The 21,955-nt window shown below is 45.8% G+C and overlaps 1 protein-coding gene across 1 annotated transcript in view; it reads left to right on the top strand.

The window, feature by feature from the left end:
• The window catches only part of NLRP5 (NLR family pyrin domain containing 5), a 31,196-nt gene extending 13,171 nt beyond the window's left edge, over positions 1–18,025 (top strand). Inside the window, exons 6-11 of the mRNA XM_059905030.1 lie at positions 3,991–4,161; positions 6,678–6,848; positions 9,488–9,658; positions 12,259–12,426; positions 15,654–15,824; positions 17,893–18,025. Coding sequence (XP_059761013.1) covers positions 3,991–4,161; positions 6,678–6,848; positions 9,488–9,658; positions 12,259–12,426; positions 15,654–15,824; positions 17,893–18,025 — 985 coding nt within the window. The remainder of the gene's footprint in view (positions 1–3,990; positions 4,162–6,677; positions 6,849–9,487; positions 9,659–12,258; positions 12,427–15,653; positions 15,825–17,892) is intronic.
• The last annotated feature ends 3,930 nt before the right edge of the window (positions 18,026–21,955 follow it).

Below are 21,955 nucleotides of genomic sequence, written 5' to 3'. Positions count from 1 at the left end.
AAGGTTGGTGGTGATAGCTGCGCAACAGTGTGTATATAATTAGTGCCACTGAATTGTACACTGAGAAGCTAAGATGGTAAATTTTGTGTTACTTTTTTCTTGTGATGAAATGTACACAACTTTCAATATTTTTCTGGCAAAAACCAATTTTATTTAGGCTGTTAAAACATTTTTTATTGTGGTAACATTGACTTATATATATGAAACTTATATAACATTATAACATTATATTTCTTTTTTAATTAATTAATTTATTTATTTATTTATTTTTGGCTGTGTTGGGTCCTCGCTGCTGCGCATAGGCTTTCTCTAGTTGCGGCGAGCAGGGGCCACTCTTTGTTGCAGTGCACAGGCTTCTCCTTGTGGTGGCTTCTCTTGTTGCGGAGCACGGGCTCTAGGCGCACGGGCTTCAGTAGTTGTGGCACACGGGCTCAGTAGTTGTGGCTCTTGGGCTCTAGAGCACAGGCTCAGTAGTTGTGGCTCATGGGTTTAGCTGCTCCACAACATGTGGGATCTTCCCGGACCAGGGCTCGAACCCTCGTCTCCTGCGTTGGCAGGCAGATTACTAACCACTGTGCCACCAGGGAAGTCCCCAACATTATATTTCTACTTCCATCTACACTTCAGTATGCTCACCACCAAAAATTTGTTTTCTATCCGTCACTATGCAGTAGACCTCCCTCACCATCCTGTAACCACTACACTGTTCTCTGTATCGACATGTTTGTTTTGATTTGGTTTGTTCATTTATTTGGGGGTTTTCTTTATCAGTTTTTTAGATTCCACATTATGAGTGCAATCATACGGTATTTGTCTTTCTCCGTCTTATTTCACTTAACACAAATTGAACTTGAGGGTATTATGTTGTCACAAATGGCAAGATTTCATCCTTTCTGTGGCTGAGAAGTATCCCCTTGTGTGTGTGTGTGTGTGTATACACACACAGTCAGGTTTGCCATCTCTATAATTTTTCATTCAACAGCACTATATGAATGGAACCATACAGTATGTCATTGCCTGAGATGGGCTTCTTTCAATCTGTAAATGCCCTTGAGATCCGTCCAAGCTGTTCCGTATATCAACAGTGTGTTCCTTTTTATTACTGAGAACCGTTCGGTGATACAGATGTGCACAGTTAGTGTAGCCATTCACCAATTCAGGGACATTTTGGTCATTTCCAGTTTGGAGTTCTTACCACAGTTTTGTAATTCCTGGGCATGTGTCTTGCCAATTAGATTAGCTGGAACTAAAGACCACTACTCCTTGGTGCTTTTGGCGTATTTTGAGACAGATGAGCACGAGGTCTGCTCAGCTTTGTTGACTGACACACCGCAAGTGCGGAAGAGTAGCTTGCTTTGCACCTTATGTTAACTTGCAAACTGCACATTTAAAAACGTAACCCAAGGAAGTCAGTCGGAGAGTAGAAGTCCTTACAGGATGGAAATGCGGATGTGTCTGCTAAATGCCATGTGGGTTTTACAACCATCTCTGGGAATGAGGAGATGAATCTCTCTCTATCATCTCTGTCTCTGTGTCTCTCTGTCTCTGTGTCTCTGTCTCTTTCTGTCTCTATCTGTCTGTGTCTCTGTGTCTCTCTGTGTCTCTCTGTGTCTCTCTGTGTCTCTGTCTCTGTCCCTCTTGATGCTTCACTAATAGGGTAACTAGAGCTTGGATTCAAAGAATAAATAAGACACACGTTGTCAGAAAAGAGGAGAGAGAGAAAGGCTATTTGGGGCCAAGGAAAGAGAAAGTGTAAAATCATATGGTGAGAGATGACAGCCCATTTCTTGGGAATCCTAATGAGTTTACCTTCTGGTAACTCATGAGGACAGGAGTGTTCTGTTTCCTTCACTGCTTATTCCCAGAACCTAGAACTGCTTTACTCCCAGCACCTGGTCCAAACTATGCCCCCAAAGATGTATTGAATGGAGAGAAGGGATGGGGTGATTGGCTAATCTCTAAATGGGAGGGACAGATCAGTCTTTGAAAGACAGATCCGGACCACATTGTGAAGGATTTTGATTGCAAGCTCAATGGGAGATTCATTTTCTTGCGTTGAACAAATACAGAGCTCCTGTTATGTTTATAACACTATCTCATGGGTTCTGGGAATGTCCTGATGAATGGGACAAGGTTCCTGTTCTCATAGGCTAGCACGGGGAGATAAAAATAAGTGAACCGAGAAGCTGTACATGCACACACACACCAAAAGCATGTATGTTTGGAGAACTCAAAGATCCATCTAAAACCCAACAGAGCAAATAATTGAGATTGTTTTCTATGTGCTAGTGTATTCGTTAGGTTCTGTGACAAATAGACGCAAAAATGTATAATGGCTCAGGAATAATAGAAGGGCATTTATTGCCTATATAAACAGTCCAAACGGGGTTGAGATGTCTATATAAACAGTCCAGGCTAACAGGTCCTACTGGTTTTTGTTTTTGTTTTAGGAGGGTTCCCTTTTCTCCACACCCTCTCCAGCATTTGTTTGTTTTCTTTTTTCATAAATTTATTTTATTTATTTTTTTATTTTTGGCTGCATTGGATCTTCATTGCTACATGAGGGCTTTTCTCTAGTTGCGGTGCATAGGCTTCTCATTGCGGTGGCTTCTCTTGTGGAGCACAGGCTCTAGGCGCGCGGGCTTCAGTAGGTGTGGCTCGCGGGCTCAGTAGGTGTGGCTCGCGGGCTCAGTAGGTGTGGCTTAAGGGCTCAGTAGGTGTGGCTCGCGGGCTCTAGAGCGCAGGCTCAGTGGGTGTGGCTCGCGGGCTCTAGAGCGCAGGCTCAGTGCGTGTGGCTCGCGGGCTCCAGAGCGCAGGCTCAGTAGTTGTGGCGCAGGGGCTTAGCTGCTCCGCGGCATGTGGGATCTTACCAGACCAGGGCTCGAACCCGTGTCCCCTGCATTGGCAGGCGGATTCCCAACCACTGCGCCACCAGGGAAGCCCAGGTCCTACTGTTAACACGCAGCTTCCAAGACCCTGCTGGGCACAGGCAGTCTGCTTATGGAAGCAGAGGGAGCTTGGGGAAACCTGGAGGTCTTATGGACCTGACTCAGAAGTGGTTCAAATCACTTCCCCTCATATTCTCTTAGCAGGAGCTCAGTTGTGTGATCATACTCGCTGCAAGGCAGGCTGTGAAATGTAATCCAGCTCTGCATCCAGGTAAAAGCAAGAACAGGTTTGCACAATTAGAGCAACGCCTCGCTGCGGTATTTACCCTTCTAATCCTCACAAGCACTGCTGTGGTTGGTAGCGGTCATCTCCATGTTTCAGGTGGTAAAGCTACCTGCAAAACGGCAGATTACGTGACACATCAGGCCTAGAGGATATCCTATTTAAGGGTACCAACTTGCAACTAATAGATAAATAGGTCCTGGAGATCTAATGCACAGTGTAATGATTATAGATGCCCCAGTATTGTATTATAAACATCAAAATTGCTAGGAGACTAGATCTGAATTATTCCCACCAAAAACAAACAAACAAAAAATGATAACGCGTGATGTGATACAGGTTGTAGCTACTGCTACATTGGCAATCATATTGCAATATATAAATGTATCAAATCAATGTATACATATTGCAATGTATAAATATATCAAGTTACACCTGATACTTACACAGTGTTATATGTCAGATAAATATATGAGATGTCAGCTTTTGATAATCGCTATGAATAAAATAATACTGAAGCAAGAGGATGGGGTTGGGTAGGGCAGGGCAGGCGTAGTTAAGGAAGGTAGTGAGACCCACTTACTCAGAAGAAGTGACACTCTGGAGAGTGAATGGAAAATTGAACCCCAAAAAGACCTGGGGCTGGGATGAGGAGGGGTGTTGCAAACAGAAACAGCAAATGCTCAGACCCTCAGGCCAGAGCAAACAGCATCCAGGAATCAGCCAAAGGGACAGAGTGGCTGCCGGGTGGGGAAGGAGGGGAAATGGCTTGCTTCTGGGAAGAGGTGGAGATGTGTCTCCCGTTGCCTGTCTCTGCAGGTTGGATCACTGTGAATTAACCCACACCTGTTGTCAGGTGATCTCCCAAATGCTTGTTTCGTCCATCAGCCTGAAATCCCTGAGCCTGGCAGGAAATAAGGTGACGGACCAGAGCATAAAGAGTCTCTGTGATGCCTTGAAGGTCACACAATGCACCCTGCAGAAGCTTATGTGAGTTGAACTCTGTTCACCAGAGTTATCTTCTCTTGAGATTATCCAAGTCATGGGGGAAAAGGGAGGGGAATTGGCTGATGCGTAAGCCGAGGGTTAGAATGGGAGATGGGACCTCATGGGAGAGCCCAACGTGGAGGTCTGAGAAAGACCCAAAAACTAACATCTATGTCTTTGCTACTGACTCCAAACTGATATAAAAGACCAGAGCAGAAGCTGAACTTGAAGAAACAGAGTAGGATGGAGGTTGCCAGAGGCTGGGAGTTGGGGAAATGGGGACATATGTGTCAAAGGGTATAAACTTCCAGTTATAAGAGGAATAAGTTCTGGGGATCTAACATACAGCATTCAGATTATAGTTAACAATACTGTACTATATACTTGAAACTCTCTCCAATGCCAAAATCCCAAAGAGACATAGGATTGTGGTTAAGCTGCCATCTATGGTATCCTTAAGCACCAGGCTCTGTGCTAAGTGTTCTCTCCCATTAACATCATTTTCACAAGCAACCTACCAGCTGGGAATTTTTTCCTCCCACTTGCTGATAAGGAAAGCAGACTCCAGAAGAAGGGAAGTCTCTTGTCTCAGGTCATACAGGGAATAAAAGGCACAACTAAAATCTGAGCTCCCATTTGATACCTAGGGAACTGATCTGTTACCTGGGAATTTCCTCCTTGACATCCCACAATTTGGACAAGGTTGTTTCTCCCCACCACTCCCAAAGCATACCATGGCAGGAGTATTCTCCTTCAGTGGGAGTTTGGTTCTGAATCAGAGCAAAAGTTGAAAACCAAGTGGCACAAATTACCCTTTCAAACCCAGAAGGGGAAAAAAAAAATCACAGTGGAAGCCAACATAGCTTCTAGCCATCAACCTGTGGGGGGAGTGGGGGAGAAAAACTTTATTCTACACTTTTATGATCAGTGTCTGGGGCCTGCAAATTAAACAGACAATGGACAGATTTGCGGGAGAAAAGGCATAAAAATTTTATTGATAATTTTTTTTAATGCGCATGGGGCCTTCACAGAAAGGAAGTGAAAAACCCGAAGAAGCAGTTAGACTCAGGAGCTTATATACCATTCTAACAAAAGGTAATGAATTGTGGAGAAGTGACTAGACAAAGGAAAGGGGTTTGGGGCTTCTATGGGCTGATAAATTATGGGAAGGTGACTAGGAAGTAAATGGGGGAAACTAATAGAAAATAAGGGTTATAGGAAGACTCACCTCAGTGCCACCTCCATCTCTGTGATAAAGGTTGTTCTTTTCCCTGGTACAGGAAGGGGGGAAATGTGTGCCCTGCTTTCAGGCAGATAGGTGGAGGGCAGAGAGCTCCTCCTGTGTCTGATTTTTCTTAATTGCCTCCAGCTCAAAATACTGTTTAAGTCAAAGTAGCATATTTTTGAGGTGGCCTGTCCTGATCCCTTTCAAGTCCAACCCAGCAAGCATTTCTTCCTTCATCGAAAGGAACCACCACCAATAATACAGCGGAAGTGCTTGCTATGTGCATTGCACTGCTCTAAGCACGTCAGATGTGTCAATTCATCTAATTTTGTCACAATCCCATGAGAGAAGTACTATTAAACTCTCATTTTCAAGTACTGTTGCTTCTTAAGCTTTGCTAAAGAGGTAGACTATCTAGTTTATATCTATGGGTCATGATGTATTAAATGTAAGTCCTTCGAAATAAGGAAGTCACCCATCTCTGCAAAACCTCACACCACAGTAAAACAGCCAGATAGAGAGCAGATTTGCATTTCCCAGGTGCTGCCCATGGTGGTTGATGGAAGATTTAATCATCCACGATATTTAGAGTAGTATTTTTGTTTTGTTTTGTTTTGATTTGAAGTATAGTTGATTTACAATGTTGTGTTAGTTTTGGGTGTACAGCAAAATGATTCAGATAAAAAATGTATATGTATATATATATATATATATATGTAGATACATATATGTATGTATATACATATATATATTCTTTTTCAGATTCTTTTCCCTTGTAGATTATTACAAGACATTGAGTAGAGTTCCCTGTGCTATACAGTAGGTCCTTATTGGTTATCTCTTTTATATATAGTAGTCCGTATCTGTTAATCCCAAACTCCTAATTTATCCCTCCCCGCCACCTTTCCCCTTTGGTAACCATAAGTTTGTTTTCTGTCTGTGAGTCATATTTCTGTTTTGTAAGTTCATGTGTATCTTTTCTTTTAAGATTCCACATATAAGCAATATCATATGATATTTGTCTCTCTCTGTCTTACTTCACTCAGTATGACCATCTCTAGGTCCATCCTTGTTGCTGCAAATGGCATTATTTCATTCTTTCAGAGTGGAATTTGGGGACTGAAGCACTGGAGTTGAGTTTGCAAGTTAAACACAGACATGATGTGACATCACCAGATATCTGCCAGGGCGTGTCAGCTATGGGGGTGACCTTTCTCTCCCTTCCTTGCAAGGGAGGGAGAGATGGAAATTTAAGAATAGATATCATTTCCTTTCTGGGACTCTCTCCTTGCAGACTGGGGAACTGCGGCCTCACAGCCACTGACTGCCAGGATCTGGCCTCGGCTCTCACCAAGAACCAGAGCTTGACACACCTGTACCTGTCAGGAAACAGCCTGGGGAGTGAAGGCATGAATCTGCTGTGTCGAGCCGTGAAACTTCCCAGCTGTGGTCTACAGAGGCTGATGTGAGTCCAACTCGCTGCCCTGCGAGGATTCGTAGCTTTATTACAAAGAGCAGAAAGCAGTGGGGAACGTGGAAATTGTCAGGACGAAGGGGCCTGATAAGTGCCACATCCTGCCCCTCCTGATAGCTCCTATATTTTATCCTTCCGTGGAAAATTCCACCTCCGCCTCTGTGTTTTCTTACAGTGGGAAGTCCTCATTTATCAAAATACAGCCGATTCTCATTACTTGTGGCAGTTGTGTTCTGTAGAGTTGCCTTGAATACTGAATTAGCAAATGCTGAATTAGCGAATACTGAACCATTGCTCCTGGGGGAAATACAGGGTTAGGTTCCTGGGAGCCTCTGGTCACTTTTTTTAAAATTTATTTTATTCAAGTATAGTTGATTTATATTGTTGTGTTAATTTCTGCTGTATAGCAAAGTGATTCAGTTATACATGTATTCTTTATCATTATGGTTTATCACAGGATATTGAATATAGTTCCCTGTGCTATACAGTAGGACCTTGTTGTTTATCCATCCTATATATAATAGCTTACATCTGCGAATCCCAAACTCCCAATCCATCCCTCCCCCAGCCTCCCTCCCCCTTGGCAAACACAAGTCTGTTCTCTATGTCTGTATGTCTGTCTCTGTTTCGTAGATAAAGTTCACTTGTGTCACATTTTCTTCAACCAATCAGTACATAACCTTGTTTTGTGTATTTCTTTTTAAAGACACTTTATTTAATGCATATTATTGATTCATTAACATTGAACTCACAGCCAACAGCACTAGATCTCATCCCTGAAGGAAGCTTATGTAACACATATGTTTTCTCCATAAAGTACATCCCAGCCTTCTTACCCTTAGGACACTAGACAGCACCTTAGCACTATCCTTGGGGGCCATTTTAAACAATGAAGTCACCACCACCAACAACAAAAAAACAAAAAAATGCAAAAAATCGTGGCATTAACTGGACCATGAAAAGGAATGCCTGTTTATGGTGTGACAGCTGAAAAATTCCAACCTCAGCTAGGAGCATGTGCAACCGACACCTCAAATTTTTCTCTGCTCTGCACATTATTGATTTGCAAATATCGGTTTTTGGGGACACCAGTGTTAGCAAGGAGGCGGATTCAGGAATGCAGAGTCCATGAATAATGAGGCTTGACCATTTATTAAGCACCTACGTTGGGCAAACATTCTTGGTTGCTAGGGACAGAGATGAGAGGCAGATGTGGTCCCTATGTTTACATAGGTTAGATTCTGGCAGGGGAGTGTTGGATAAGAGCTGAGATTTTTCAGTACTTCCCCTGGCGGTCCAGTGGTTAAGACTCTGTACTTCCAATGCAGGGTGCATTGGTTTGATCCCCGGTCAAGGAACTAAGATCCCACGTGACGCGTGGCCAAAAAAAAAAGAGAGATGAGATTTTCAGACGAGGGTACTGGTGATGCAGAATCAATAGCCACAAAGTGTGTGTGACACACGCACACATGTGGGGGTGCTGTGTACTCTAGCTATTTTACAGTAGGTGTAGGTGTCCTTGTCACTATTTTGAATACTGCCCCCTCGTGTTGCCAGACTCTTCTATCCAAAATCTTTGGTTTGACAGTAAGAATGTGAGACTGTTCTGCTCAGTGCCGACAACCAGCTCTGCCATTTCATCTCTTTGACCGATTAGTCCACCAACAACGTCACATGAGGGGAAAATATTCGTGCATTAATGGTATACCTGTAGCCAGAAATTCTGTTGAAGAATATAACTTTGATTCATATGTCTACCTTATGACGAGTTCTAAGGTTCCCCAGTGAGTAAGTATGGGGAGATAGTAGTGTAGATAGACTAGCGAGAACCACCCCCCCGCCAAGATGTCCATGTCCTAATCCCTGGAACCTATGAATATGTTACCTTACATGGTAAAAAGGACTTTGCAGTGTGATTAAGAATCCTGAGGGACTCCCCTGGCGGTCCAGTGGTTAGGACTCCGCACTTCCACTGCAGGGGGCACAGGTTCGATCCCCGGTCAGGGAGCTAAGATCCCGCAAGACGTGCGGTGCAGCCAAAGTAAAAATAAAATAGAATAGAATAAAATAGCAAAAGAAAAAATTTTTAAAAAGAATCTTGAGATGGGGAGATTCACCTAGAGTATCTGGGTGGCCCCCATGTAATCACACATGTCCTTCAGAGGGAAAGAAGGAGGTAGGAGAATCACAGGTGGAGGGGTGATAACAGAGTGATACAGTTGCTGGCTGGAGACCAAGATCTAAGGCATGTGGGCAGCTTCTAAAAGCTGCAAAAGGCAAGGGAACAGATTCTCCCCAGAAGGAACACAGCCCTGCTGACACCTTGATTTCCAGCCCAGTGAGACTCTGACCTCCAAAACCATGAGATAACATAGGTGTGTTTTTAAAACACTAAGTTCGTGGCCCTTTGTTACAGCAGCCATAGGAAGCGAATGCACTGAGTATGGAGGAAAATTAGAAAGAGATGGATCTTGACGAGCACCCAGCACGTGCACTGTGCCAGGTGTTCCACGGTCACCCTGTCCCTGACACCCACAGGAGGAGAAAACTGAGGGCGAGGGAAGTTGCTCACGTGAGGTCGCACTGAGGAACACGCATGACTGCCCTCTCTCCCTGTGTGTGCCCTGCAGACTAAACGCATGCAACCTGGACGTGGCTGGCTGTGGCTTTCTTGCATTTGCACTCATGGGCAACAGACGTCTGACGCATCTGAGCCTTAGCATGAACCCCTTGGAAGATGACGGGATGAACCTTCTCTGTGAGGTCATGATGGAGCCGTCTTGTCCCCTCCAGGACCTTGAGTAAGTTTCCCTGGTTGTTGGGGATCCACTGTACCATCTGGGGGCCTGAGGTGTTCTAGAATGTCAAGAGCGATGGTACCACAAATTAGTTCTAGGGTCAACTGAGGCTCATTCTTTCCGGTGGACACTCTGGGTAAGTTGATGTGTTGACACTGCAGTGAGTATGGGAAGGAAAGAGAAAGTATTCTGAACGGGAGGCCCGTGGAAGGATCTGTGGGGGTTCTAGGACACGCTTGATCTCTAAAACCTCTTTACTTTTCAGAACATCTTGCACCAAGTTAATCTTCACCTATTCATTCTGTATGTGGGGTGGAGGGGGAGGGGGATGGCTGTCTATCTCTCAATCCCTTTTCTCTCTGGGGCTCAAATTTCTTCACCCCTATCGGAACATTTTTATATACTAGGAGTATTCCATCACTAAACCAACTAGAAAAAATTAAAAGACCTCAATGAGCAGAAATAAATCTCTAAGCTTGAAACCAAGCAATAATCACTCTTAATATTTCAGTTAATGTCTCCCGGATGCATAAGCAACATTGAATGTGTCACAAAGAAAGGATCTTAGCAGTTACCACTTCAGGTATTCTTACCATGTGGCAGGCATGTGGCTCTCAGTATTTCTGCAGTTCCCCCACCAATCATACACCAGGGGGAACTAAAACTCCCAAGGAACCTAAACCTTGCTTGGGTCTCACATTCTGTCCTTGAGGATAAGCAAATCATAATAGTAAATGAAGCACGATATGGTATTCCATTTAATGGTGCATAATAACTTTTAAAACCCCCAAAAGCTGGGACTTCCCTGGCGGTCCAGTGGTTAGGACTTTGTGCTTCCACTGCAGGGGGTATGGGTTCAATCCCTGGTCAGGGAACTAGGATCCCACATGCCAAGTGGTGTGGCCAAAAAACAAAAAAATTAAAAAATTAAAAAATTAAATTTTAATAAATAAAATCCCCAAAAGCTGGACACTGGGCTTATGTCCAGTGTTTTAGTCATGTGTACCTTATCAAACTTTGTGTGCTGGTAGCCTTTTCTTATGATCAATTACAAAGGTAGAGTTAATGGACCAAAAAGTGGGACCACTTTGAGAGCTCTCCCTCTCCAAAAATAAACAAACGAAAGGAATTGGATAGAGATCGTAGCCCACAAACCTCTGAGTAGCCCCCAAGTATTAATTCTTTTAATTAATTAATTAATTAATTAATTTTCATGGAATTGGCGTTTTGAGCCCTAATGCTGCATGGTATAGAAAATTCAGCTTAGTCCATTGGAGATGCCGTTTCTTTGGGGTTGCACTTAAGTGCTGGGAGATTTTCTGGTTCTCCCCATCACCATTGGTCCATACTGGCCTCTAAGACTTGATCATTCCCACCTGGTCTTCACAAGTGAGTCCTTCCTCGTTCTTTTTTCTTTTTTTCTTTTTTTTATTTATTTTTGGCTGCGTTGGGTCTTTGTTGCTGCGTGCGGGCTTTCTCTAGTTGTGGCGAGTGGGGGCTACTTTTCTTTGCATTGTGCAGGCTTCTCATTGCGGTGGCTTCTCCTGTTGCGGAGCACGGGCTCTAGGTACATGGGTTTCAGTAGTTGTGGTGCGTGGGCTTCAGTAGTTGTGGCTCATGGGCTCTAGAATGCAGGCTCAGTAGTTGTGGCTCATGGGCTCTAGAGCACAGGCTCAGTAGTTGTGGCACATGGGCTTAGTTGCTCCACGGCATGTGGGATCCTCCCAGACCAGGGATCAAACCCATGTCCCCTGCATTGGCAGGCGGATTCTTAACCACTGCGCCACCAGGGAAGCCCTCCTTCCTCGTTCTTGCTGTGAATGCCTCATGGAGATGGGCCCAGTGAGATCATTCTGTGCTTAGCACACTAAGTTGATGATGTGAGACTCCGGAGCTGTTTCTGTCGTGTCTACTCAAATGACTCATCTAGTCATTACTGAAGGGGCCATTTCCACCCTCTCCCACTCCTCCTGGGAACAGACACCCAAGACCCCTTCTCCTTTGGGATTCCAAACCCTACCTAGTGTTTCAGTGACTTCTATCATCTTTTCTGTCCCTCTCAGGGCTCTGTCCCTTTGTCAGAGGCTCTACCAATTTCTACTCGTGTTTTTTTCCGTCTCTCTCCCTGCCCTCCACCAGGGAGAATGTTTATCCCATCTTCAGGTGAAAAGAATGCTCTGATACGCTCATTTCTTTGTCTGAAGACGCCTCCAGTCTCTTCAAACACTTTCCCCACCCTCTGCTATTATCTGTCTCTTGAGATGATAAACTGTCCTAAGCTGTTCACAGGGGTGGACAGAAGGATCGCCAGTTAGGAAGGAACAAGGGGAATCTCTACTAATGTTTCTGAACCTTATCCCACGGTGGCGCTCTCCTCAAAAGGTACAGATATTGTCTCTCTCTCTAAATCTTGCTCAACAATCTCCATCTCTCTCTCTCTTCATCTCAACCTCTCTCTCTCCATCTCTCTCCCTCTCTCTCTCCATCTCTCTATATCTCTTCATCTCTCTGTCTTCATCTCTCGCTCTCCATCTCTCTCTCTCTTCATCTCTCTCTCTCATGCTCTCTCTCCCCCACCCACCCCCACTTCCCTCCTCTTGCAGATTGGTAAATTGCCATCTCACTGCCGCTTGCTGCAAGAATCTGTCTTATGTCATCACAAGAAGTCAACACTTGAAGAGCCTGGATCTAGCCGCCAATGCCCTGGGTGACCACGGGATTGCAGCGCTGTGTGAGGGACTGAAGCAGAAGAATTCTCTGAGGAGACTTGGGTATGTTTCCTGGGATCACCTTTTTGAGGGCTGGGCACAGAGTGAAGGGGACCCACTCCCAGGGGGAGTTTTAGTTCCCCCTGGTGTATGATTGGTGAGGGAACTGCAGAAATATTGTTAAGTCGCTTGAACAAAGACCATGTTCTGATTTTCACAATTCCATCAAATTAGACAGCATACAACCATGGCAGAGTAACAGACTGAGGCACAAATTCCAACTGGGCTCCTTTATATGGATGAATTAAATAGCCAACGCTTGAGAACAGGGTCTGGAGGCAGTGAGAACTAAATACGTGTTTACTGGAAACCCCATGTGTGCTGAACACAGCGCCAAATGGTGGAGGTATGGACGTGTAAAGACCTTGGAGTGGCTGCATTTATGGTCTAGCGAGAAAGGTGGACCAAAGAGCAAATGATGACATGGCTGGTTCTCAAACCCTACTAAGCATCAGAATCACCCCAGAGGCTTGTTTAAAACAGTGTGCCAGTACATACAATGGAATATTACTCAGCCGTAAAAAAAGAATGAAATAGTGCCATTTGCTGCAACATGGATGGACCTAGAGATGGTCATACTAAGTGAAGGAAGTCAGACAGAGACAGACAAGTACCATATGATATGGCTTATTATGTGGAATCTAAAAAAAAAGGATACAAATGAACTTATGAAAAAGAAACAGACTCACATAGAAAACAAACATCGTTACCAAAGGGGAAACATGGTGGGCAGGGATAAATTACGAGTTTGGGATTAACATGTACACACTAACATATATATATATATAATAACTAACAAGGACCTACTGTACAGCACAGGGAATGCTACTCAATATTCTGTAATAACCTATATGGGAAAAGAATCTGAAAAAGAATGGATATATATATATATATATTATATATATATATTATATATATATACAATTGAATCACTGCTGTACACCTGAAACTAACACAACATTGTATCAATAAATCAATACAATGTAAAATTAAAAATTAAATTAAAAAAAAAAGACTGAAGCACTGACACATGCTACAATGTGGATGAACCTTGAAGACATTAGGTTAAAGTGAAATAAGCCAAATACAAAAGGTCACATGTTGTATGATTCCATTTCTATGAAATATCCAGAATGGGCAAATCCATAAAGACAGAAAGTAGCTTACAGGCAGACCTCATTTTATTGTTCTTCCCAGATACTATGTTTTTCACAAATGGAAGGTTTGTGGCAACCCTGCATCAAGCAAGTCTATCAGTGCCATTTTTTCCAACATTTTCTCACTTTGTGTCTCTGTCACATTTTGGTGATTCTCCCAATGTTTCAAACTTTTTCGTTTTTATTATATTTGTGATGGTGATCTGTGAGCAATGAGCTTTTTTTTTACTTTTTACTTTTTTTAACTGAAATATAGTTCATTTACAATGTTGTGTTAGTTTCAGGTGTACAGCAAAGTGATTCAGTTATACATTATATATATATATAATTATTTTTCAGATTCTTTTCCCTTATAGGTTATTAAAGGATATTGAGCATATTCCCTGTGCTATACAGTAGGTCCTTGTTGGTTACCTATTTTATATACAGTAGCTTGTATCTGTTAATTCCAGATTGGTGAACTTTTACGTTACTACTATGACTCGATGAAGGCTCAGAAGATTAGCGTTTTTTAGCAATAAAAGTATTTTTTAATTAAAGTACACTGTTTTGGGACTTCCCTGGTGGTGCAGTGGTTAAGAATCTGCCTGCCAACGCAGGAGACATGGGTTCGATCCCTGGTCCGGGAAGATCCCACATGCCGTGGAGCACCTAAGCCCGCATGCCACAACTACTGAAGCCCACGCACCTAGAGCCCATGCTCTGCAACAAGAGAAGCCACCACAATGAGAAGCACGCACACGGCAACAAAGAGCAGCCCCTGCTCACCGCAACTAGAGGAAGCCCGCACGCAGCAACGAAGACACAATGCAGCCAAAAATAAATAAATAAATAATTTTTTTTTTAAAGTACATTGTTTCTACAAACAATAAATGCTGGCGAGGGTGTGGAGAAAAATGAACCCTCTTGCACTGCTGGAGGGAATATAAATTGATACAGCCACTATGGAGAACAGTATGGAGGTTCCTTAAAAAACTAAAAATAGAGCTACCATATGACCCAGCAATCCCACTCCTGGGCATATACCCAGAGAAAACCTTAATTAAAAGACACATGCACCCCAATGTTCATTGCAGCACTACTTACAATAGCCAGGACGTGGAAGCAACCTAACTGTCCATCGACAGATGAATGGATAAAGAAGACGTGGCACATATATACAATGGACTATTACTCAGCCATAAAAAGAAATGAAATTGGGTCATTTGTAGAGATGTGGATGGACCTAGAGACTGTCCTACAGACTGAAGTAAGTCATAAAAAGAAAACCAAATATCATATATTAATGCATATTTGTGGAATCTGAAAAAATTGGGAAGGCAGATTCTTAACCACGGGACCACCAGGGAAGTCCTGCTGCTGATTTATTTTATACCTAGTTGTTTGTACCTCTTAATCCCCTACTTCTCTATTGCCCCCCCCCCACTGGTTTTTTTTTTCTCCGTGTCTATGACTCTATTTCTGTTTTCTTCATTCATTCATTTTATTTTTTAGATTCCACATTTAAGTGAAAACATACAGTGTTTGTCTTTCTCTGACTTACTTCACTATGCATAATACACTCCAGGTCCACCCATGTTGCTGCAAGAGGCAAGATTTTGTTCTTTTTCATGGCTGAGTAGTAGTCTGTTGTGGTATTTATTTATTTATTTTTGGCTGCGTTGGGTCTTTGTTGCTGCGTGCGGGCTTTCTCTAGTTGTGGTGAGCGAGGGCTACTCTTCGTTGTGGTGCGCAGGCTTTTCTTTGCGGTGGCTTCTTTTGTTGCGGAGCACGGGCTCTAGGCACGCGGGCTCAGTAGTTGTAGCACGTGGGCTTCAGTAGTTGTGGCTCGCGGCCTCTAGAGCACAGGCTCAGTAGTTGTGGTGCACGGGCTTAGCTGCTCTGCGGCATGTGGGATCTTCCCGGACCAGGGCTTGAACCCGTGTCCCCTGTATTGGCAGGCGGATTCTCAACCACTGTGCTACCAGGGAAGCCCCCCGCTGTGATTTTAAAGTTGTGGTGGAAGTCAAACATGGGTTGAAGGAAGGATCCGGATCTTGGGGTCATTCCTTGGCTGTGCTGTGCTCTCTAAAGGTTGGAGACGTGTGGACTGACCTCCAATGGCTGTGAGGCCCTCTCCTCCGCCCTCTCCTGCAATCAACACCTGACCAGCCTAAACCTGATGCAGAACAATTTCGGTCCCAGAGGGATGACAAAGCTGTGTTTGGCCTTTGCACACCCCAAATCTAATCTACAAACCATCGGGTAAGTCCCCGGCGATGTCTTCTGAAATACGAACCTCCTTCTGCTACAGGCACACTAGTTGGTGGAGAAGCAGTTGATCTGAGAAGTTGAGACCTTGTGTCATCAACCAGATCTTTATCCAACCACTAAGTGCCCACCGTGTTCCAGGCACCGTGTTGGGTGCTGCAGATACAGGGCGGGTATGGTGCCTGGTACCACGGGGCTTCCTCTGGGGATGGGTTTGGGGAGCGTGGAGAGATGACATACAAATAAAATGTTTGTCCTCAAAAAAAAACCTAAAACTAGAATTACCATAGGATCCAGCCATCCCACTTGTGGGTATACACCCAACAAAATTGAAAGCAGGTTTTCGAAGAGATATTTGCACACCTGTGTTCATAGCAGCAGCATTCACAATAGCCAAGAGGTGGAAGCAACCCAGGTATCTACTGATGGGTGAATGGATAAATGACGTGTGGTCTGTCCATACCATAAAATATTATTCGGCCTTAAAAGGAAGGAAATTGACACATGCTACAACGTGGAAGAACCTTAAGGACACTATGCTTGGTGAAATAAGCCAGTCACAGAAAGACTAATACTACATGATACTACTTAGGTCAGGTACCTAGAGTCATCAGATCCACAGAGACAGAAAGTGAAATGGTGGGGACGTGGGGGGCGGGAGACGGGGAGTTAGTGTTTAACGGGGACAGAGTTTCAGCTGGGGGAGATGAAAAGAGTTATAAGGACGGACAGTGCTGATGGTTGCACAACAGTGTGGATGGACTGAGTGCCGCTGACCTGTACAATGAAAAATGGTTCAAATGGTAAAGGTTATGTGTATTTTCCCACCATTAAATGTTTTTAATGTTCAGGATTACTGCAGGTGGTAAACGCTAAGAAGGAAACGAAAGAGTAAGAGAGAGTGACCGAGTGTGGAATTAATTTTGACGATAGAAAAAGTATTTGCTGCTTAGCACCTCATGTTCGTAGACAAAATAGAAGTTCAGGGCGCCCCTGGAGCTGAAGAAGTACAGCTGTGATTGAGGGAAGTAAAGACCTGACTGGAGAAACATAAAACTTGCGGCAGCACAGAAGGCCCCTTGTGGCTGGTTGTGATGTATTTATATCAGTCGCAAACTTCCCGGTTGATTAACTGGTTTCTCCTGTATGGTTCAGCGTACAGCAGGTGGATTTATCCAGGGGTCAAGTTTTGACTGATGGACGTCACCAGAAAGAACACGATGGTTGTGGTGTGAAATCTGAGGGGGAGGGTGGATTGGAAAGCATGGCTCAGTGGATTTGGAGATCTTGATGCAGCCAAAGAGAACGGTTTCAGCGATCACTTCAGCGAGTGAGCTGAAAAGGCAGAAGGCTGTGTTGAAAAGGGGCATATTTGTGTCAGTGACTCAGGAGGCAATGTAGCCTTTGATGAGATAAGCTTGTGACTTAGGGGACTTAGTAGGTGAAGATGAGAAGAGGCAGACCTAGATTTTACTAATGGACCTTTCAGGAGGCTGTTTCCTTATCTGTCAAATGGGGACAATACCATGTGTCTATTTGAATACCTGTTTCTCTCTCCTAGAATATAAGCTTCGTGATGGTGGGGATTTTGCCTTGTTCATCACTGTGCCTCTAAACCCTGTAACAGGATCTGGCACAAAGTCAGTTCTCAGGAAGGAGTTCTTGAATGGATGAATAACCATGTCTGCCTCTTCAGATTGCTATGAGGGACAGGTGCCTGTAAAATCTCAGTGTAGTGTCTGCCTTGTAAAGAGTTCCTTTACAAGGAGGGACTGACTTGCATTCTATGGGGAACAACACACTGTTTCTCCTCAAGAGTACAAGAGGAGGGACCTCCCTGGCGGTCCAGTGGTTAAGACTCCGCGCTTCCAGTGCAGGGGATGGGGGTTTGATATCTGGCCAGGGAACTAATATCCCGCATGCCGTGTGGTGTGGCCAAAAATTTTTTTAAAAAGTGCAAGAGGAGGTTTCAGACCCTTGGTGGGGAGTCCAGGAATTCTGAGGAAGGGAGAAGCATCAGAAGCAAATTCTCAGAGTAGTAAGTCCCCTTTTTGCTCCCCAGGCTGTGGAAATGGCAATACCCTGCTCGAATAAGGCGGCTTCTGGAGGAGCTGCAGCGACTCAAGCCACACATTGTAATTGGTGACAGTTGGTATTCTTTTGCGGAAGATGACCGGTACTGGTGGAAAAACTGAAGATGTAAAAACCCTCCCCACCCACACTCGCTCTGATGGAGGAACCTTCTGGGGTCCAGCTGTGCCCAGGGGTTCCTTCTCAAAGATGGATAATGATTTCTGATTCTCATAAAGCCCTCATAGGTAGTGATTCTTGTGTGTCCACTTTAACTTGGTCATTGCATTTGTCTGAGGTAGGCTTGTGACCTTCATGTCATAGGACCTCAGTATCTGTGAAACGTCTGTCCTACCAGAGGGCATGGAGAGAGAATCAAATAAACACTGAGCATTTGGAAAAAGCATCCAGTGGCCTTCTTTTTTTTTTTTTTTTTTTTTTTTGGCTGCGTTGGGTCTTCATTGCTGCACGTGGGGTTTCTCGGGGCAAGCGGGGGCTACTCTTTGTTGTGGTGCGCGGGCTTCTCGTTGTGGTGGCTTCTCTTGCGGTGGAGCACGGGCTCTAGGCATGCAGGCTTCAGTAGTTGCAGCACGTGGGCTCAGTAGTTGTGGCGCACGGGCTTAGTTGCTCCACGGCATGTGGGATCTTCCTGGACCACAGATAGAACCCATGTCCCCTGCGTTGACAGGCGGATTCTTAAATACTGCACCGCCAGGGAAGTCCCTCCAGTGGCCTTCTTGATCAATGTGGGTGTGATTCCAGAGCAGAGGAGGGAGGACTTAGGTCCTTAAAAGTGCCCCCAAATTTTGATAACACAGATCTGCTGGTTTTTTAAAGCACATATCTGAAGTAGGATGTGACTATCATTCAACATCTGAGATATAAACACAAAGCTGAATTTATTGCTTAGTCTAGTAAAGAACAACTGGTCTACCACCGTCTCTCCCTCAAACCAACCCCAAGAGGTAGGTAATATTTTTCCTATTTTACAGATAAGGAAACAGAGGCCGATGGATGTTGACATTTGTCTGGTGTCACAAAAAGTCAATTAGTAATCCAGAGAAAAACTCTTAATTGGAAAAGACATGTGCACCCCAATGTTCACAGCAGCACTATTCACAATAGCCAAGACAGGGAGCAACCTAAATGTCCATCAACAGAGGAATGGATAAAGAAGATGTGGTACACGTATACACTGGAATTATTACTCAGCCATAAGAAAGAATGAAATAATGTCATTTGCAGCTACATGGATTATCATACTAAATGAAGTAAATCAGAAAGAGAAAGACAAATACCATGTGGTATCACTTATATGTGGGATCTAAAATATGATACATAGTTGCATGCATTTTTATTTTTATATTTGCGCCCCCGGAAGGCAGAGCAAGAGGACACGGAACGTCTCCTGGAAGGCGACCGCTGGCAAATCCAGGGACATCGCCCTGACCTAGTACGTCTGGCCACGGGGTGGGGACCCAGGGTGGGGACATGCTGCCTCCTGGATGACTCTGGGCTCTTCCATTGTCATTTTCTCCAGTTGGATCCTCTCCCCATGTCATGTGATGTAGCACTCCCTTCTACCCACTCTTCACACTTTGCAGGTGGGTAATGTTGGGTCTGTGTGTGGTGTGAAGCCGTGTCAGTCCTGATCCTCTAAGCTGCGAGTCACAGAATTCCTGACCTGAGGTCACTGAGTAGAAGTTCCCCAACTGGTGGGTTTAGTGAATTCAGCAGCACCAGGAGGGCAGGAGCCCAACCCACCTCCCTGCCATTCCCTTGAACCTCCTCTGGAGCTCACTAGGTGGCGGTAGAGCGTCATCCAGAAACGATGGCTCACACGTCCCCAGGGTTAGGTGTTTCATCCTCAGCACTGTCGAACTTTGGGGCAGGATAATCCTTTGTGGTGGGCAAGGGGGCTGTCCTGTGCACGGTAGGACATCGAGCAGCATCCCTGGCTTTTACCGACTAGATGCCAGGTGCACCCACCCACCCCCAGTCCTGAGAACTAAAAATGGCTCCAGACATTGCCAGACGCTACCTTTGGGGCACAGTCGCCGCCACCCGAGAACTGCCACTCTCCGTTAAACAGAGAAACCTCCCTCGGAAGCACCGCCACACCCCGCGGGACAGAACTGCTTCCCTGGCAAGCCCACATCGGCGTGTAATGCTGAGGGTGTGGCCACTTCTTGTTTCCCTCGTAGGAGGACAGCTGTTTCGTAGACCCAAAGGTGTAGCTGCGTTATTCATAGCTGCCAAAACTTGGAAGCAACCAAGATGTCCTTCAGGAGGTGAGTGCATACAAGGCCTGGAGAGGGTAAGCGGCACCTGCTGGCAGAACAGGGATTTGAACCCTGGCTCCTCAACCCTGCATTAGGCTCCTTCCCGGGACAGGAATTAGCTGTCAGTGACCAAGGACCAGGCACTTACAGACACTCCCAGGGATCCCTTGAGACAGTCGAGACAGGCAAGATCTTCTCTGCACAGAGGAGGAAGCCGAGGGTCAGAGGGGTTAGTTCACTTGCCCAGAGTCACACAGCCTATATGCTGCACCGTGGAAATTGTCCCAGAATCTTTCCTGTCCCAGGGGTAGGGAGAGAATGACTCAATCCAAGCCCTTACTTATACCCAAGTGACAGGGCACATCCCTTCCACCCACCAGGCACGACTCCTCCCTCCCTCCCTCCCCCACCTCCGGAAGCGCCCAAGGGCAGAGCTGGATGAGAGGGAAGGGACTGCAGGTATTGGGCAATGTTTTCTCAGCCTTTGTTTACCCAAGCCCGCTCTGGACAAACAACAGTGTCACCCCTCCCTCCTTTGGAGGGGTCTGAGATCTCAAAATAAGCTGAACTGCCTCAACCAACTTCCAAGTGAGGCAATGGCCACTTGAGAACAGGCTTCTCTGACCTATGATCGCACCTAAGATGTTCTAATATATCCTCCTAGGGAGTCACGTCTCTGCCCACCAGGTGGCCATCCGTGACCTTGGTTTTGAGCCCCTGGTTCACCAGGTGAGAACCTGAGGCCCCGAGGTGGGTGGGGGCAGGATCTGCTCAAGGACAGCAAAGCATCAGGGGGAGATTCAGGGCTCAAGGTAGAAGAAACCCCCCTTCCTCCTTCAGCTCCCCTTCTGCTGGTAAACTCCTCTCTCTTTCTGCAGAGGTAAAAGGAACGTTGAGTCTAGCCGTGGCGTTTGGCCAGGCTGGAAATACTCCCTGAAGATCCCGGGGACGTGGTCCCCAGGACTCCAGCTGAGGGTCCCAGGACACTGGAATTGGCATCAGAGGGCCCCACCCTGAGGACTGACCTGCTAGCAGTCCTCACGTCCCAGGACTGCTGCAATGGTGCTGCAGGACCAGGTCCATCTGGCAAGTAGCACAGCGCCTAGAACACAAGAAGCACCAGAAAGCAACTGCCCACCCTTGTCTTCCCGCCAGCCCCCTGGCCGGCTCCTCCAGTGGGGCCCTGGGGGCAGGCAGGTACCCGCTCACCCACCAGAGTCCATCTCCCGCCTCTAGGATAGTTTTGTCGCTAGGAAGCAGTGGCAGGCCAGGGACACTTCCAGCCTCCTCTGCAGTGACATGTGACCCCGTGACTGTCCCCTGCTCCCCCGATGGGATCTGAGCAGGGGGACACAGGTGCAACATCCAGGCCAAGTCTTCCAAGAAGCTGGATGCAGGAAGGGGCTGCAGGGGCTGGGGGAGGACGCCCAGACGGGAGCATGGGCTCGTTTACTGCGTGGGGGGAGGCTGCCCTCCCCTGTGAGGTGAGGCACGGCCTGTGCAACTCCCACCTGCGCCTCCGGACGGTGGGATTCCTTTCAAAAGCAGCAGTGGGCGGGCCTTACTCTGAACAAACGCCCCAGTTCCTCACAGGCCTGCCCATCCTCCAGCCTGGATACTTGACAGCCACTCTGCTGGGGCCCAGAACCCGCTGCCGTGACCTGGCCGGTCACTCTTCGAGGACAACCGCCCAGTCTGCACCCGGGCGCGAGCGCGGGCCGAGCTGGCAGCCTCTCTCCACTGGCCTGGCCCGTGGCCAGTGCCCCCTCAGCA

This window comes from Balaenoptera ricei, chromosome 19, assembly GCF_028023285.1.
Source record: "Balaenoptera ricei isolate mBalRic1 chromosome 19, mBalRic1.hap2, whole genome shotgun sequence".
Classification (NCBI taxonomy): domain Eukaryota; kingdom Metazoa; phylum Chordata; class Mammalia; order Artiodactyla; family Balaenopteridae; genus Balaenoptera; species Balaenoptera ricei.
This window is presented reverse-complemented; position numbering and strand designations above follow the sequence as displayed.